Source organism: Poromitra crassiceps (assembly GCF_964638095.1).
Source record: "Poromitra crassiceps genome assembly, chromosome: 3".
In the NCBI taxonomy this organism is placed as follows: domain Eukaryota; kingdom Metazoa; phylum Chordata; class Actinopteri; order Beryciformes; family Melamphaidae; genus Poromitra; species Poromitra crassiceps.
In genome coordinates, this window is record NC_139625.1 from 91,111,911 (window position 1) to 91,130,866 (window position 18,956).

At 44.9% G+C, this 18,956-nt stretch overlaps 1 protein-coding gene across 1 annotated transcript in view; it reads right to left on the bottom strand.

Annotated features, from left to right (window-relative positions):
- adck1 (aarF domain containing kinase 1) overlaps window positions 1-18,956 on the bottom strand; it is a gene marked incomplete at both ends in the record, with an annotated part of 257,552 nt that overhangs the window by 95,909 nt on the left and 142,687 nt on the right. The window contains 2 exons of the mRNA XM_083632906.1: window positions 2,585-2,701; window positions 17,311-17,469. Of these exons, the coding sequence (XP_083489032.1) occupies window positions 2,585-2,701; window positions 17,311-17,469 (276 nt within the window). The remainder of the gene's footprint in view (window positions 1-2,584; window positions 2,702-17,310; window positions 17,470-18,956) is intronic.

Consider the following 18,956-nt stretch of genomic DNA (forward strand, 5'->3'; position numbering starts at 1 on the left):
CATAACCTTAACAAATCCATATAGACCGCACACACACACACAACTCTGATCAATGCACTACAAAGATGATTAAGGGGGAGGAAGAGGTGTCACTCAGGTCAACATTTATAGGGTAAGAGGAGATGTGTTCAATGCTGCCCAAAGCAGACCTCAAAAATAAATAGTCTATGTTAAATGTTATATGTTTAAATGATAAATACACCTCACGTCATTCAGTAGATCCCCAAATGTGAAAGTCTCAACTATATTTGTGTATTTATCACTTACTGCGCTCTACCATGACACAGCTGTGGGTATGTAAGTGATAATCGGCCCCACAAACTCAACCTGGGCCAACAGTGATAAGGTTTCAAACCGGCGCTTTGCCCTCTACATCTGCTGAGAATTACAGACGGCCCTGAGGTCAGTCTGCTGAGACAGACAGACAGACAGACAGACAGACAGACAGCCCTGCAGTCAGTCTGCTGAGACAGACAGACAGCCCTGCAGTCAGTCTGCTGAGACAGACAGACAGACAGACAGACAGACAGACAGCCCTGCAGTCAGTCTGCTGAGACAGACAGACAGACAGACAGACAGACAGACAGACAGACAGACAGCCCTGCAGTCAGTCTGCTGAGACAGACAGACAGCCCTGCAGTCAGTCTGCTGAGACAGACAGACAGACAGACAGACAGACAGACAGACAGCCCTGCAGTCAGTCTGCTGAGACAGACAGACAGCCCTGCAGTCAGTCTGCTGAGACAGACAGACAGACAGACAGACAGACAGACAGCCCTGCAGTCAGTCTGCTGAGACAGACAGACAGACAGACAGACAGACAGACAGACAGCCCTGCAGTCAGTCTGCTGAGACAGACAGACAGACAGACAGACAGACAGACAGCCCTGAGGTCAGTCTGCTGAGACAGACAGACAGACAGGCAGACAGCCCTGCAGTCAGTCTGCTGAGAGAGACATACAGACAGACAGACAGACAGACAGACAGCCCTGCAGTCAGTCTGCTGAGACAGACAGACAGACAGGCAGACAGACAGACAGACAGACAGACAGACAGACAGACAGACAGCCCTGCAGTCAGTCTGCTGAGACAGACAGACAGACAGACAGACAGACAGACAGGCAGACAGACAGACAGACAGACAGACAGACAGACAGGCAGACAGACAGACAGACAGACAGACAGACAGACAGACAGTCCTGCAGTCAGCTGAATATGACTTTTAGGACATCTAACACAAGCCCGCAGAGAATCAAAGATAATCAGCTGATCAAACAGATGCAGACAGTATATACATACATATACTGTATAAATACTATACATATCAGACTGTATATACATACAGTACATATATAAATACTGTACATATCAGACTGTATATACATGTATAAATACTATACATATCAGACTGTATATACATACAGTACATATATAAATACTGTACATATCAGACTGTATATACATACATATATTCTGTACATATCAGACTGTATATACATGTATAAATACTATACATATCAGACTGTATATACTGTACATACAGTACATATATAAATACTGTACATATCAGACTGTATATACATATAAATACTGTACATATCAGACTGTATATACATACATATATAAATACTATACATATCAGACTGTGACTGTATATACACATACCAGCTGGACCGTCACTTACTGCTCTTGCTGATGCTAGTTTTCTCTTGCATTGGAAGATAGATTTTTGCTATTTCACAATTTTCTACAATTCAAATTGTTCGTAGAAGCATTTGGCTAGAGCGAGCAGATATTCATTTCAACTGACCTGGTTTTCCAGATAAGTCATGTCATTATACAACATTAGATGAGGTTGAAGAAGAGGTTGCGAACCCAGAGACAAAACTAGTTGCCTTGACCATCTAGCAGCAAAAACTGGAGAGAGGTCTTCAGGAATGACTTTCAGTTGGAGTTGGGGAAGTTGTAATTGTTCTTTTGTGTCAGCTAGTATTGGCCATGTTGCATGCTGTCCGGAGACGAAGACAAAGAAACGTTGTTGTCATCGGAATAACCGGGAAGACGCCGGCAGCAGAAACAGCTGGTCAGTCACGTGAGTTAAATGTTCGCTATGTCAGAACCTATTTGAAAAAGGTGTTTCCATCTCCCATTTCGCATATTAGCTCTTTTTTGAAAGAGGTAAAACCACCTCAAGCATGCGTATAAACCCCCCCCCCCCCCGCCATGAAATTGAGTATGTTTTTTTAATTTTATTTTGCCATTACCATCAACCTTTTTAATGAGATACTTCAAAATGTGCATTAAAATACGTTGATGGAAACATGGCTAAAAGGACAGAGATGAAAAGGTAGAGATTACACCTCAGGAGGTTAGCTGGTACTGTACACAGTGAGCAATATCACCAATGGATTATTGGTCAATAAACCAGTATCTTCCTGTGGACAACACACACATTCCCAACAGACCTGCACACACAGAGCCAACAGAGAAACTCCACAAACACACAGACACAGACACACACACACACACAGACAGACAAAAACACACAGACACAAACACACAGGCATACAGCAGCAGCACCGACCTCGTTGACGTTGATGCCATGCCTCCTCATATAGTCCCTGTCGTTGACCTGCCCGCCCTCTGCAAAGTCCATGGTCAGGATCCTCTTTGTGGACAAGTCCCAATGGATCTGAGGAACCTGGAGGGTGGGGAAGGGAGGGGGGCATAAACAGACACAGAGGAGGGCGATATGGGTCAAAGACAAACAAAACCTCATACTGAACATTGAAGTTTATACAAGTAATAACGGGACTAGGGATGGACATTTCAAACAAAAACACAAGGTGATATTGACTGGGAGATATTGGATGAATACTAGTATGAATACTACTACTAAATAGTCATAAAATTATAAAATATCTGAGGCTGAGTATTGTTTTATTGCTGTAACACATATCGTTTAACACAATTTCTCCTAAACCACGTTTCTAGCTGAGTATATCTCCCGGAAACACTACACAACACACGCTTTTACTGCATTCAAGACAACTCGGAAAATAGAACTTTCAATTTGGTTTTTCCGACCTCCGCAATAGTTGTGTTCACGCAGTTTTTAACTCTGAGTTACAAAAACATACACAGCTAGTTAATTTCATTGGTAAAATAGCTGTCAAATTCAACATGCTATAATCAGAGTGAAATATAAACAATATCAACACATATTACATAATGCCATAATTACACCTCAAATTAGGTCAACAAACACTTTGATGACGTCAAGTTCTGAAATGATACCCAGATTTCTGACCTGTAATTCCGACCTCGACAACCGTTTCCCTGTGTTCCGCGTTGTATTGAACGGGGTATTTACACCCCAGAATCCCTCACAAAGTGCCAGTCAAAATAAGGGAAAGATACTTTTTAAGACGAGCCGATAGTTGCATAAACTATTTGATCTTGTATAATTTAATAATGACTACTGTATCTGAATATTTGAAAATGATGACCTATCCCTAAAGAGAACTTGTAATGTTGCAATTGTTATGACTCAAGGGACCCACCCTACACACACACACACACACACACACACACACACACACACACACACACACACACACACACACACACACACACACACACACACACACACACGTCTTTCTCTGCATGTCATGTGTAAAGGCATTATGTATTCATTAGAGCTGGGAGCTGCTCTGGCTGCCCCTGCTAAAGATAAGATACTATCTTTGGGGTGTGTGTGTGTGTGTGTGTGTGTGTGTGTGTGTGTGTGTGTGTGTGTGCGTGTGTGTGCGTGTGTGTGTGCATGCATGCATGTGTGTGTGTGTCTGCATGCATGCGAATGTCAAATCCTAACTCAAGGAACATTTCCCATGTGACAGATCAATAGTGTGGAAAAGCTAACCTGCCCTCTGGTGCAGCTTTAAACACTAGAAGTGATTTGCAATAAGAGAGAGGGGGGGGGCGGGCGGGTGGGGGACATGGTAGGGGGCCAAAATGAGAGGGGACATGTGAGCTTCTCAGGAAGCACAGTGGTCTCCTGGTGGTCACTGGCTGTACTGCCCAGTACAACTACAGTGGAGCTGTTGGTGGCTTCAGTGCCTTGCTCACAGGCTCCATAATGATTAAAAGAGAATTCTGTTTTTTTTACAACCTGGACCTTATTTCCAGCTTTAAATATGATTTTTAAGTTCGGTTTGATATACATGCGCTGAAACGATATGATGTTTTGAACTGTGACCTGAAAATGCGGAATACAGGGCATGCGAAATGCTTGTATTTACGTCAAGCTAATTTTCTGACACTCATATCCTCATTATATCATAGAGACAATGAGAAAATGAACGATGTATTTAGTATTTACCATCACCTTTTGACGTCAAAGGGTCGTGTTAAAGCACATCCGGGGGACTTGGCCTCCTCATTAGTATGTTTAAAGGAGTCTCTTATCACTGCTTCACAGATGATATTCAGTTGTATTGCTCTTTCAAGCCCGACAAAATGGAGGAACTCAGCACCCTGCTGGAGTGTCTGTCTGCCATCACGAACTGGATGGGCAGCAACTTCCTCCAACAAAATGCAGCAAAGACCGAGGTACTGATCGTAGCGGGTGAAAATACTGCATCTAAAATAACGACGCACTTGGGGTCCCTTAAGGACAATGTGCGCCCTCACATAAGAAACCTGGGGGTTTTATTCGACCAGTCCATGCACCTAGATAAACATGTAAAATCCCTGACCGTGCGGGTCTACTCTATAGCCAGTATGTAGCCTAGCATGCTAAACACTGCTGATATTTATCTGATTTTGGTTTTACATTTTGGTTATGGACAATACATTTGAATTAGATGGCCGCCCGTATGGAATAAGGTCAGGATTACAAACTCACAGCGCTTCCCACACAGTGCAGCCCCCCCTCCCTCTGTTGAAAGCAGGGACTGTAGGTTATACTGTATATTGATATGCAAATTAAAGCAGGGACTGTAGGTTATATATTGATATGCAAATTAAAGCAGGGACTGTAGGTTATATATTGATATGCAAATTAAAGCAGGGACTGTAGGTTATATATTGATATGCAAATTAAAGCAGGGACTGTAGGTTATATATTGATATGCAAATTAAAGCAGGGACTGTAGGTTATATATTGATATGCAAATTAAAGCAGGGACTGTAGGTTATATATTGATATGCAAATTAAAGCAGGGACTGTAGGTTATATATTGATATGCAAATTAAAGCAGGGACTGTAGGTTATATATTGATATGCAAATTAGCATATGATATCATCTGGCGACTTCTACCAACTTTTTGAGCAGCAATTAGCTACTTTCCTTGGAAACAAGTTGGCAAAACTGGCAGCTAGCGAGGGACAATAGATTAAACCCTTTCTGGTCCGCAGTTCATAGAAAACTGGTGCGGGAGGCAGAAATCCTCCACTTCCCACAATGCACTGGGCTCGTGGTTTTCTAATAAGTCCACGTCCAGCCCGCAGGCCCTGGGGGCGCTTGGCTAAAAAACAACATTATTCACGCAATCTTGCTACTACTCAACTTTACTTAGTTTGTTCATCAAACGATAATGGCAAGGGTTAAATGTGTAGTTAGCTCGTGCATGGCGAAGAAGAGGAGAGAAGCAGAGGAAACGGGCAAAGCGATTATTTTGCATTGTTTCCCAAAAGATTGAGCGCTACGGCTAGCCTAGCTAGCTAGCATTAGCATAGGGCTCCATTAGCTGGGACCTGCGAGTTTGCAGTAGTAATTTCAAAGAGGACTATCAACGTTATTTTCTAGCCACGGAGACAGCTCAGAGTCGGAGAAGACTGAGGGAAGACTGCTTGCAATAAAAATCTACAGCTCTATGTCGATAGCTGCAATGTACATATTTTATCCATTTTGATTTCGTTTTAAAATGCTTGATTTTACCTGTCATGTTTTCTTTTCACCATCATCGCTGGCCAGCCTCCCCTCGCTACCTACATTTTCACTTTCCAGGACTTGGCATATATCATCAATTTCAATTTGTGAATTATAAAGTTATATATATATATATATATTTTACATCACTTACCACAGCAAGTCAAGGATTTGAAATCATTCAAATATGTTTTCATTCAGATGTGAATTCAATCCATAAGTAACACAATGACAGAATGTGGCTATTTTGGTCATGGGTTTCATACACTTTCTGTAATAAAACATCTAAAGCAAAAATCTTATTAGATGGGGGCTCTGGGACATAATCTTATCAAATGAGGGTCAGTGGTCTAATTTGGCACAGTTTAGGGGTCCTTGACATGAAAAGTTTGAGAACCACTGTCTTAGAAAATGCAGTAGGATTTCTATGACAAACTGATCTGTGATTTCTACTGGCATAAAGTGAGGTCTCCAGACCATAGTTCAAGCAGAAGGCCACTCACGCATAATCCGATCATCCCCTGACGACAGTCAAGTTCTAGCATAACGTGGTCAGTCAAAAGTCCTAGTATGACGTCTGCTATGACGTCAAATATGACATCAGTTAATCCTCATATATATAGCAAGGGTTCTACGTCACCTCTCTCTCTCTGGCCGATCATAGCAGCAGCAGCTTCACGGCAGTCCATCTCCCTTGAAGCCGGCCTCCGAAGCGTTGTTTTGCACCATATCTGCAGACCGAATCAGCACCCCCAAGTCCTCTCTACCCGTGGACAATCGCGGATCTCTCAACGCTCCCCACTCCTGGTTGTCGGATCCCGAGCCAGAACAGTCCATGGGCAGCGACGGCAGCTCAAACAACGATACCCTGTTCCGGGTCGGCACGGAGCGCATTGGCCTTCCGAGACGGCCGGGCCGCAGGCTGCCAACGCGGGGCGCTCCACTGCGAGGGGCCGCCGTGAGACGCCATGTTCTACGCTGTCTTGCACGTCGTCAATCTTTCCTTGCTATCTCCATTCACGGAGCAAATCGGCTCAAGCAAAGCGGCCATTTCCCTCCAGCCAGGAGTCCGCCCCAAGTCAACAACAGACTTTCAGACTGACAATCAGTGACTAACATTTTCGTCCAGCAAGCAGCTGCATGCAGCCCCACTATTCTTCATCGGACGGGTGTCTAGGCGTCCAAGCATCCAGGCTTCCGCACCGCGATCATCGCGTCCCCAGGCTCTACCAAGGACGGGGCTGACGACCACAGCACACCGAGCATACCCCGGAGGACCAGCCACCCGTGGACGCGAAAGGACCCATGAGAGAAAGTATCATTACTCAGTATTTAAACGGGCAATCTACCAGTCCAGTAAAATTCAGACGTATTCATCTATTTAACACTCCGTCCGCCCGCAACGGCCCACCTCACCAAACAGAAATACTGTCTTACACTGCTCTGAAAACACCACATGTACCGTAGGTGTCCCTCGTGCTTTGACTAAATAAAGCGAGGCTGACTGACTAGTTATTCGGCCGTGATCTGACCATTCTATCCAGTGGGCATCTCAGCCTGCCATTTCCGACGCCTAAGCGGAAATCAGTGTTGCCAGATGGCAAATGTTGAATTATCGTACCAGAGGGTCAAAATTATCGTTTTTGGAGTGAAACTATCGTACGCCCCCTCCCCAGCGCGGCGCGGGGGATTTTGGGACATCGTACAGAGGTCGAAATTATCGGACACATACGATAATTATCGTACGTCTGGCAACGCTGGCGGAAATCGCTTTCTGGCAAATGGCCAGCGGGAGTCACAATCTAATAATAATAATAATAATAATAATAATAATAACCACGCAAGGGGCCATTCTAACACCCCTGGCCCATGGAGCTCGTCTGAGCATCAGCTAGAATGAGCGTTACTGCACAACTCCCAGACCGAAGCCAGGAGCAACACTGGAGGGCACGCAGCCCAGCGATTTCATGAAGAGAAATCGCTTTCTGGCAAATGGCCAGCGGGAGTCACAATTTAATAATAATAATAATAATAACTACGCAAGGGGCCATTCTAACACCCCTGGCCCATGGAGCTCGTCTGAGCATCAGCTAGAATGAGCGTTACTGCACAACTCCCAGACCGAAGCCAGGAGCAACACTGGAGGGCACGCAGCCCAGCGATTTCATGAACCAACTGAATAGCTCTTGAGAATGGACAGCGATTTCGAGCGCGGACATTGAGAGCGGACATTGAAATGAATTATGGTCACCTACCTTCCTTAGCATAGTAATAATAATAATAATAATAATAAGTATAATCCAGTGGTTAGGAGTGCATCCAGTGGTTAGGAGTGTAGCGCCCACAGTTAAAACAGGGAGGAAGTGGAACCCAAAGGAGGCAGTACAGCAAGCACAGTCAGCTCTTAGACACAGGGATATCATAGGTCAGGTGCAGCATGGGCGTGGAGGCTTAGGGTTGTGCATAGGGAAACCTGTGTGGAACAAGGCATCAGTAATAGAAAAGAGGAAGATGGTAGTTGAAGAAGTACATACAGTAGGCAAGAGGAGGCAGTAAGATGTACTAAGGCAGTGTCGCAGGCAAAGCAAGGACAGTGGGTGAACTGGGAGAGTGTAGAGAAGAGAAAGTTGAAGTGGAGAGAGTTGTGGAGCATGGAGGCCAGCAGAATTAGATTTATTCTAGGGGCTACTTATGATGTGCTGCCATCTCCCCAGAACTTAAATCAGTGGTTGGGCGAGGATGGTGCCTGCCCGTTGTGTTCTAGTGTATGTACATTGAGGCATATACTGTCAGGGTGTAAGGTCAGTCTCTCCCAGGGGCGATACACCTGGCGTCACAACCAGGTGTTGAAATGTTTGGCAGCTGCAGTTGAGGAAAAGCGGCTAGAAGTAAATTCTCTAGTTGCTAGCAAAGAGAATAGACAGATCAAATTTGTACGTGAGGGAGAAAAGATTAGACCAATTAAGGTCAGGCACAAGTTAGGGCAGCTAAGTGTAGGTGGAGCCTGGGAAATGAGGGTTGACTTGAATGAACAGCTAGTCATCCCAGCATATATAGTTAGCACCCGGCTACGTCCGGACTTGTTACTGTGGTCTGAGGTAGAGAAGAGAGTTTATTTTATCGAACTCACAGTCCCGTGGGAAGATCGAGTTGAGGAGGCTTATGAGCGCAAGAAAGCTAGGTATGCTGAAATGGCAGCAGAGGCAGAGCAGCGAGGTTGGAGGGCTCGAGTGCGGCCTGTAGAGGTGGGCTGCCGTGGTTTTGTGGCAAAGTCCGTTATTGCCTTACTAACTGAGTTGGGCATTCGGGGACGGAGCCTGAAACTTGCGGTTAGCAACATGTCTCAGGCAGCAGAACGAGCAAGTGAATGGCTGTGGATAAGGAGGAAACATGCTAGCTGGGGAGCTCGCTAAGTTCAGATTGATTGTTTGTTGTTGGTCATGATTAACGGTCCGCATCAACAGGGCTGAATCATTGACAGTGGTGGTGTAGTTAGGGATTGTTTGTTGTTGGTCATGATTAACGGTCCGCATCAACAGGGCTGAATCATTGACGGTGGTGGTGTAGTTAGGGATTGTTTGTTGGTCATGATTAACGGTCCGCATCAACAGGGCTGAATCATTGACAGTGGTGGTGTAGTTAGGGATTGTTTGTTGGTGGTCATGATTAACGGTCCGCATCAACAGGGCTGAATCATTGACAGTGGTGGTGTAGTCAGGAATGTCATACCGAATCGACCTGGATAGCTAGGCTTAGATAGTGAGGTAATATGCAGTTGTGCGGTGGTAGCATGGAGGGGGGTGTTTCCAGGACGCTGGATTACACCGTTAAGCCTTCTTGAGGTGTCGTGGGCCTAACTTAACGAAACGTCGGTGAAGGAAGGTGCCCACTTGAAAACCCCAATGACATGCTTCATACTGCTGTTGGCTAGGGTAGGTAACTGGTGATTTGTGTCTTGTTTATTAGTTTGTTAGCCTGTTAGCTTGTTTTATTCTGGATTGGGCTTCTAAATGTGTTTTTCCTCGGATTTTGGCACAAGGGATAGTAACATCTTGTCCTGTGTATTAATTAATAATTGTAATCTACACAATGTACACAATCTACAAAAAACATGCAATAATATAAACGGCGTGTTGTGTTCACGTTCATAGCTCATATAATATAATGTATCATATCGTTAATTTCAAGCTCAATTCTTACCCAGAGAAAAGGTACAGCACTGAAAATGTAACAAGCAATAGTTTTAAACATCTTTATTTTAAAAGATGAAGAAAGAAAAAAAAAAAAAAAAAAAAAAAACCCAGGTGCTTTAGTCCCAAGCTTCAATGCTCCCGGCCAATCCCAGCGCCACAGGGCGTGGTTATTGCTTATCCCATGTGGGGTTAGAAATCACGCAGACGGCGTAGGGAATGCTGACGTCTTTTCCGTGTCAAGCTACCCGGTCTTAATACACCACTTCCTGTGCTCAACGAATTTCAAAGTAAAATGCCTCCGGCATTTCTTCAGAAGCAGAATCAGAATGACTCTAATGATCCCCGAAGGGAAATTGGGACAAGTTACAGTAGCTCGCTCACAGAACACACATAGCTTAAAATAAAATAAACAGTAGTAAATGCAATGCAAATGCAGTAGTAAGCAATAAGCAGAAAAAACACAACATAGCATAGAATAACTAGTAAATGCGCTAGAAGCAAAAATAAGTGGAATGTCTAAGTAGCAAAATACAAAATACGTCAGGCAAGTATACATTCCGTGTCAATTACCATTATTGCACCCTGGACTATATTAAGTCGGCTTGCCCTATACGCTACACGTGGCTCAGCCAGGCACAGTTGACCTATCGGCTGGCTCAGTCTCAGGGAGACTGAGCGTCTCCGAGGTGCTCTTTTAAGAGAGGCATTAAATAGACCAATGGCCACAGGCAGGAATGATTTCCCGGGCCTCTCCGTACTGCATCTAGGCGGAATCAGTCTCTCACTGAACGTACTCCTGTGTTCGACTAGCACGCCGTGGAGTGGGTGCGAGTCATTGTTCATGGTGGAACGTAGCCGGTCAACGTTCTCTTCTCTGACACCGCAGTCAGAGAGCCCAGATCCAGCCCACAATGTCCCTGGCCTTACGGATCAGTTGTTGAGTCGTCGGCATCCGCTGCCTTCAGCCTGCTGCCCCAGCACACAATAGCATACAGGAAGGCACTAGCCACTACCGACTCATAGAACATCCTCAGCATGGTCCGGCAGACGTTGAAGGACCTCAGCCGTCTCAGAAAGTAGAGACGGCTTTGCCCCTTCGTAACCATAAACAATACCAAAGCTAAAATAATTGATACAGTGTCACGCTAGTCAGGTAACAAGAGGCTGCGAACCCCATCGCTATATGTGGCCAACCATAACATATCACTGCGAGTTGCAACTAGCAGTCCATGGTGCACTTGCAAGGCGGTGAAACCATCGCTTTCTCTCACTTGTTTATTAACCAGTTTCTTTATATCTCATGCATTAAGCACTACATTTCAGCCGTGCCGCCAGAATGAACCGTTCGCCCCATGGACCTTTCAGTCTGCCCAGAGTGCCCGAGAGGCTACGGCACTCCAGCTTCAGCGCTTCTCCAAGCCGGTTCCCGTCAATCACCGTGAATCTGCCCAGACTCCCCCGTGGTCTGGCCCCAGCTGCGCCAGCAGGGCTATGAGCAGTCCGTAGCAAACGGGCGCTTGCTCAGGGGGAAAAGATGGTTGCCATCTGATGACATTATCACCGGCCGTCACCGCCCCGGACCGGCCCCTCGGCTCCCCCGTTCCTCATCGCACCCTGTCACCACATGACAAGATCCTGGTTCACCCTGCACCTCAAGCAGACGCTCCAGCAATGCAACCTCCCGACGAAGAACTACTCCAGCCACTCCTTCAGGATCGGAGCGGCCACCTCGGCCGCCGAGCAAGGAGTGTCCTCCGCCTCCCTCCAGCAAATGGGCCGCTGGCCCTCATCGGCATTCTCCAGCCACATCCGCCCGGAGCAGGCGGCCGTACTGGCGGCCCAAAGAACCCTCCTCCCTTAATCGGCGAGCATGGCAACGAACAGTGTCCCGGACTTTAAAATGTCTCGTTGGTGGTGGCTCCCCGTAAGCATGGCGCCCAGTAAGGCGCAGTAAATTCCCCGGCTCATTTTTGGGGGGGATAGAGAAAGAGAGAGTCGGAGAAAGTCAGGGTAGTCGCGCCAAGGCAGCCAAGTAGGCCAAGCCGGGAAGCGCCAAGTCAAACATTAGTGTACCAAGATCAAAGGCCCGACCGAGTTGGGAGCGCCAGCCGCAGATAGCTTGTAAGTCGCTAAAAAGGTCGAAGGCCGGAAAAGTACAATCGCGAAGCGCCAAGGCGGCCAGGTGAGCCAAGCTGGGAAGCGCTATCGCGAGGTGCCCGACCGAGTTGGGAGCGCCAGCCGCAAATAGCTTGTAAGTCGCTAAAAAGGTCGAAGGCAGGAAAAGCACGTACCAAGATCAAAGGCCCGACCGAGTTGGGAGCGCCAGCCGCAAATAGCTTGTAAGTCGCTAAAAAGGTCGAAGGCCGGAAAAGTACAATCGCGAAGCGCCAAGGCGGCCAGGTAGGCCAAGCTGGGAAGCGCTATCGCGAGGTGCCCGACCGAGTTGGGAGCGCCAGCCGCAAATAGCTGTAAGTCGCTAAAAAGGTCGAAGGCAGGAAAAGCAAGATCGAAGGCCCGACCAAGTTGGGAGCGCCAGCCGCAAATAGCTGTAAGTCGCTAAAAAGGTTGAAGGCCGGAAAAGTGCAATCAACTACTGGCGCCTGCAGATCTCAATTAACCTCCGGTAATCAGATCTTCCTTTTGGGGGATCTCCGAGCCTATGCAGGTGCCCTCCTCTTGCCTCAAGAGCAGCGCCACTGGCCAATGGAGTCAAGCGCCAAAGTATTTGCCATGCATGCCGATTGCTAAATAAAGTTTGTCTAATCCTACCAACTGGCCTCTCCTGATTGAAGTGAGGTCTCCAGACCATAGTTCAAGCAGAAGGCCACTCACGCATAATCCGATCATCCCCTGACGACAGTCAAGTTCTAGCATAACGTGGTCAGTCAAAAGTCCTAGTATGACGTCTGCTATGACGTCAAATATGACGTCAGTTAATCCTCATATACATAGCAAGGGTTCTACGTCACCTCTCTCTCTCTGGCCGATCATAGCAGCAGCAGCTTCACGGCAGTCCATCTCCCTTGAAGCCGGCCTCCGAAGCGTTGTTTTGCCCCACCCACCTCCCCAGTCCGCCACCAACGAGTCTTGACTCCTGATCCCCCACGGGGGGGGGATCTCCTAGCCCATGCAGGTGCCCTCCTCTTGCCTCAAGAGCAGCGCCACTGGCCAATGGTGCCCTCCTCTTGCCTCAAGAGCAGCGCCACTGGCCAATGGAGTCAAGCGCCAAAGTATTTGCCATGCATGCCGATTGCTAAATAAAGTTTGTCTAATCCTACCAACTGGCCTCTCCTGATTGAATTAAGACATTTTATAGGTTGGTGTGAAAATCAACAGCTCTGCATCCCATGTGTTTATATTTTGTTTTTACAACAGTAAAAAGTTCACGTTTCTTTGGTTAACACAGTAGTATTGATGCAGGTGCAGAACGAATAGATGCCAGCAATAACTGCTCAAAGACCTCAAAGAATCTACTGCATCTAATGTAAATATCAACCTATTGGCTACAGCTTTTACAACCCCATACCGGCATGACTGATTAAAGTGGCAAATAACCAAAGCAACATATATTTGAAATTTTAATACAGGTTCTGACAATATATAAACACTATGTAAAATATAATAATAAGATGTAGCCTACAGAAAATGAAAAATGTATGTCTAGCAAATTCTAAGATTTCGAAAATGTTCTTCTATGTCATGGATTGTTTGCTGGAAGCTACGGTATTGTTTATCAGGTGAAGGGTACATGGATCGCCTGCACAACACGCTGGCAAAACAATACGACGATGCCTCCCTCGTTATTATTATAACAAAATAAATATAAAATAATATATTTTATTTTCAGTTTTTCAGAACAACATATGAACAAGACAAACAGGCTCAGACACAGAACGGAAAAAACAAAAACAAACACAAAAATAAAAATAAATACACATTTTCAACATTCAGTGCTACCAGTCATGTAAGGTGCTTATATTTTTTACAAGAGGTACATTATTGTGCTCATCCGTCTCCCGCAACCTCAACAAGGTAGGCCAGAAACGGGCCCCAAATGGCAAAGAACTTCTTCAGTGAGTCGGTCCTCAGGAACCTAATCCTCTCCATCCGTATAACAGAGGTCATTTCCGTCAGCCACAGTTGAAAAGAAGGCGAAGTAGAAGACTTCCATTCTTTCAAGATTAGTTTTTTGGCAACAATTGTCGCTTGCGTCAGAGATTGCTGCACAGTTGTGGGGAAGTCCAGAGAGAGTTCCGAGCAGCCGAAGATGGCAAGTTCTGCTTCGGGCTGAAGGGTTATTTTATAAGCCTTCGAGTACCAGTCAAATATCTTAGCCCAGAATCCGGACAGTGAAGCGCAGAACCAAAAAGCATGTGACAATGTGCCCTCCGACCCCTGACACCTATCACATAGCGGTGAGACAGAGGGATATCTCTTATGTAGCCTATGCTTGGAGTAATGGAGACGGTGAGTGACTTTAAACTGGATCAGCTGATGTCTGCTATTAACTGAGCAGAGTTGTACAACCGACAGGCTCCTTTCCCATATAATGTCAGATAATTCAGTACCAAGTTCTTCCTGCCATGCCTCTCTGATCCTCTCAGTAGAGGCCATGGTACAATCATCAAATAGACACACAAATCTAGAGATGAGGTGCCTGGAGTGAGGAGGGCTCAGCAAAACATCAAAAATAGCATGTTCCTTTGGGAGCACTTCAAAGGTCTGAATGCTGGATCGAACATAGTTTCTGATTTGTAGGAATCTGAGCCAGTCCGTGCCGGGCAACTCAAACTTCCTTTTCAGCAAGTCAAAGGATGCAAAATGATCATCTATATATAGGTCTCTGATGGAAGCCAATGAATGTCAGAGTTTATTAGCACACTTTGGAAATCGTCTTCATCCATATCAAACTCTTCAATTTCAACAGGAATATTTCCTTCAGCCATGGTTGAGCCATGGTGAGCTAGTTAGCTCCAGACCGATGCGGGCAGAAAAGATGGCTGACGGAGTGTTTTGATTTTGGAGCTGTGGAGGCGCGTGGAGGCTCCCTAGAGGCGGCACACACACAAAAGAGTTGTAGTTCTAATCAACAGCATTTCCGCATGTGTAATACGCGGCCGTGAGGCGGTCGTGACGTAAAACGCGTCAGAGCGCTGCAGAGTCAATGGGAATGAAAAGGCAGTACAGCCAAGAGGGTTTACTGAGGGGAGGTAAAGGCTGCCCATCTACTCATACTACTGGCATTGTGAGGATACAAATCTGGTTGAAATCCGTTAAAGCCATCCTTTAAGTAAAAGTAAATTTACTGATTTTAACAATTACTAGAAAAAGTACAAATACACAAAAAGATATTCAATTACAGTAACGAGAGTAAATCTAATTAGTTACTTTCCACCTCTGCAAATCCTTATGAAAACAAAATCAATTACTGTATGCGTTTGCTCTACTCCTGTTATTTTCTCACTTCCCACGTATCGTTTTTAGCCATCGACCCAGAAGTCACTGGCTCCAATGTAAGTTAAAAACCTTGAAATACAGCTCAAAAAGGCATAGTTTCAATTTTAAAATCACTGTACAACGTGTTTTTGAAAATAAATTCCTAGGTGTGACTATTGACGATAAACTCAATTGGAAAGCACACATTAATAATATTAAATCCAAACTGGCCAAAACTACCGCAATCCTTTACAAGACAAAATAACTTCTAAACCAAAAATCATCTTATTTATTGTACTGCTCGCTCATAGTTCCATACATCAACTACTGTGTGGAAGTTTGGGGGAACACCTACAAAACAAATATCGATCCAATCATCAAGCTACAAAAGAGAGCCATCCGAATTGTCAACCATTCCAAATACTGCGACCCAACAAACCCACTCTTTATTAAATTAAATACCCTTAAATTTGTAGATTTAGTTGAACTCAGAACCTCTATTATACTTTACAAGGCACATAATAACCTTCTTCCCAACTGCATTCAGAAATTGTTTTCACCCCGAGTCAGCCGGTACGAACTAAGGGGAACCTGCATGTTCAAACAAATGAAAGTAAGAACAAACTTTAAAAGTAGATGCATCTCTGTCAAAGGTGTACAACTATGGAATAGTCTCTGCGATGAGTTAAAATTGTGTAATTCTATATGTAAATTCAAAAAAATGTTTAAACTAAGAGTACTTAACAAATACAAAACCCTAGTATAATCATGTACTTAAAAGCTATCATTATTATTATTATTATTTCTAAGATCTATTGAAAACTTTCCTTCTCGCTGTCAACTGATTCTTGCAACTATCTTATTTTTTGTTTTTGAATTTTGATGTAATAAAATGTAAAAAAGGGTAGGCATTTATAAGCTGCGGCTTCAGCCTACACCTTTTCGGTCTCCTATATGTAAACGCACATTATTACTGCATTCATGTGAAACTGAAAAATTGACCGAAATAAATTATTTACTTAGTTACTTACCACAAAAAGCCAGACTGTTGTAATTATTATCAAATCAATCATATTTTCCCCCCGCCTTCATTAAATAGGACAATAGGTACTGTATGTAGAGAGAGGGGATCACATTCGGCAAAGAACCACAGGTAGGATTGTAACCTCATGATGTTTGGATCGTTGATCATTATGGCCAATTATGTATTAGGCCACGCCCCCTTACTGAACTTCATTGGTTGACTGTGCTTTTTTTTTATGTAATTGAGCATTGGTGGTCAAGGTCCCTTTTTTATGTGTACTAAATTTGGTGCTGATAGTGTGTGAGTGTGTGTGTGTGCGTGTGTGTGTGTGTGTGTGTGTGCGTGTGTGTGTGTGTGCGTGTGTGAGAGTGTGTGTGTGTGTCTGTGTGTGTGTGTGTGTGTGCGTGTGTGTGAGAGTGTGTGTGTGTGTGTGTGTGTGCGTGCGTGCGTGCGAGTGTGTGTGTGTGTGTGTGTGTGTGTGTGTGCGTGCGTGCGTGCGTGTGTGTGTGTGTGCGTGTGTGTGAGAGAGTGTGTGTGTGGGTGTGTGCGTGTGCGTGTGTGTGTGTGTGTGCGTGTGCGTGTGCGTGTGTGAGAGAGTGTGTGTGTGTGCGTGTGCGTGTGCGTGTGCGTGTGTGTGTGTGTGTGCGTGTGCGTGCGTGTGTGTGAGAGAGTGTGCGTGCGTGTGCGTGTGCGTGTGTGTGTGTGTGTGCGTACGTGTCCCTACCTTAAGAAAGGGGTAGTGGGCCAGCATGCGAGCCACCCTCTCAGCGTTGCGTCCCTCATTGAGGAAGTCCAGTTCCAGTGGCATGTTCTTCTTGGCCTCCTCCACCAACCACATGAAGCCAAAGTCAGGGAAGAGCCAATGGACCGCCCTCACCAGCACCTTCAAAACCACAATCACATCCTCAGGTACATTCACACTTTTGAGTTATATGAATATAAATGATCAATCACATCCTCAGGTACATTAACACTTTTGAGTTATATGAATATAAATGATACATCCTCAGGTACATTAACATTTTTGAGTTATATGAATATAATGCATTGACAGTACATAATAATGATATACATTTTAGGATTTAAAGCCCCCCTCCAGTCAGTTTTTCCTACCTGTACAACATTGATGCTCTATGAATAATAATCGGGTGCTGTAAGAAAGCACCTAATCCTATCCTCATCAGTGATGATGTCATCAGTGATGTCATCCTTCATGGGTGAGGCTATTGCAGGCCAAGCGTATGCGACGCGCAGCGAGCGAGCCTAGAAATCGAGCGAGCGTAGCGCGCACGATTGCTAGTTGTTATAAATGTCAACAACAAGCCAACAGATATCAAAGCTGGTGGACTTGTATGGAAAAGATATGGAAAGAGCGTAACTCGAACTGGTTAAAAGTGACTATCGTGGCATTTTGAGCCAGGTGAACACTTAGTTAGCAAATGTAGGCTAACACCAAGCAGATGGCAGATGGTATGTACTGTAGTATTAAATATTGTATTTGTCTATGATGACACGACACTCCTTAGACAACATAATGTCTGACGTCAGCACCCATTTTTACCACAAGCTATATTTTAAGACTTTGAGCCCAAAATAAGGTTATTTGTCAATAAAATACAGGGGCGAACACTTTGGCTAATTAGCAGAGCAGGGAAAAACACAATTACACATAAAACATCTTAAAAATTACAAAACTGACTGGAGGGGGGCTTTAAGCTGCCAATTGCCTATATTTTATTTATTTATAATTGCTTATTATAGGGATTTTGTCTCATTCCTCTGTCAGTGGAGAGCTCCATTGAAAGGACATTCATTTTCAAATACTGTTTAGTGGTTTTTCTGTTGTTTTATAAAATAAATGTCAACATTAGAATGGCTCTAACTTCTAACAGTTACCTGAAAATACAACATAGCAGGGAGCGTACCTATGTTCCCCGGGTCCTATATTCCCCGGGTCCTATGTTCCCCGTTTTTGTGGGACCGGGGAACATAGAACCCTTTCTATGAAAAAGGGTCCTATGTTCCCCGCTTTTCCCAAATAGGGTCCTATGTTCCCCGCTATGTTCCCTGGTCGGATGTTTCTCCCGAAATGCCAAAAACAGCCTACCTCATATGATCGCGTGATTCAATCAATGCATATGGGCGCAGACAACACTCTCCGTAACATTTGGAAAGGGCCTGCCGACTAGGTAATTTTTTTTCCCACCATCATTTCTGAGTTCTGTCTCGTTTTCTCCTGCAGCGCAGGGGGAGACAAAAGATCCAGACACCTGAGTCGGGGCGGACATTAAATCATATGTTACCCTGCTGCAAGTAAACATTATTATTCTAAGAAATAGTATTTTTCTCCTCTTAGCCTACATGTGTTAA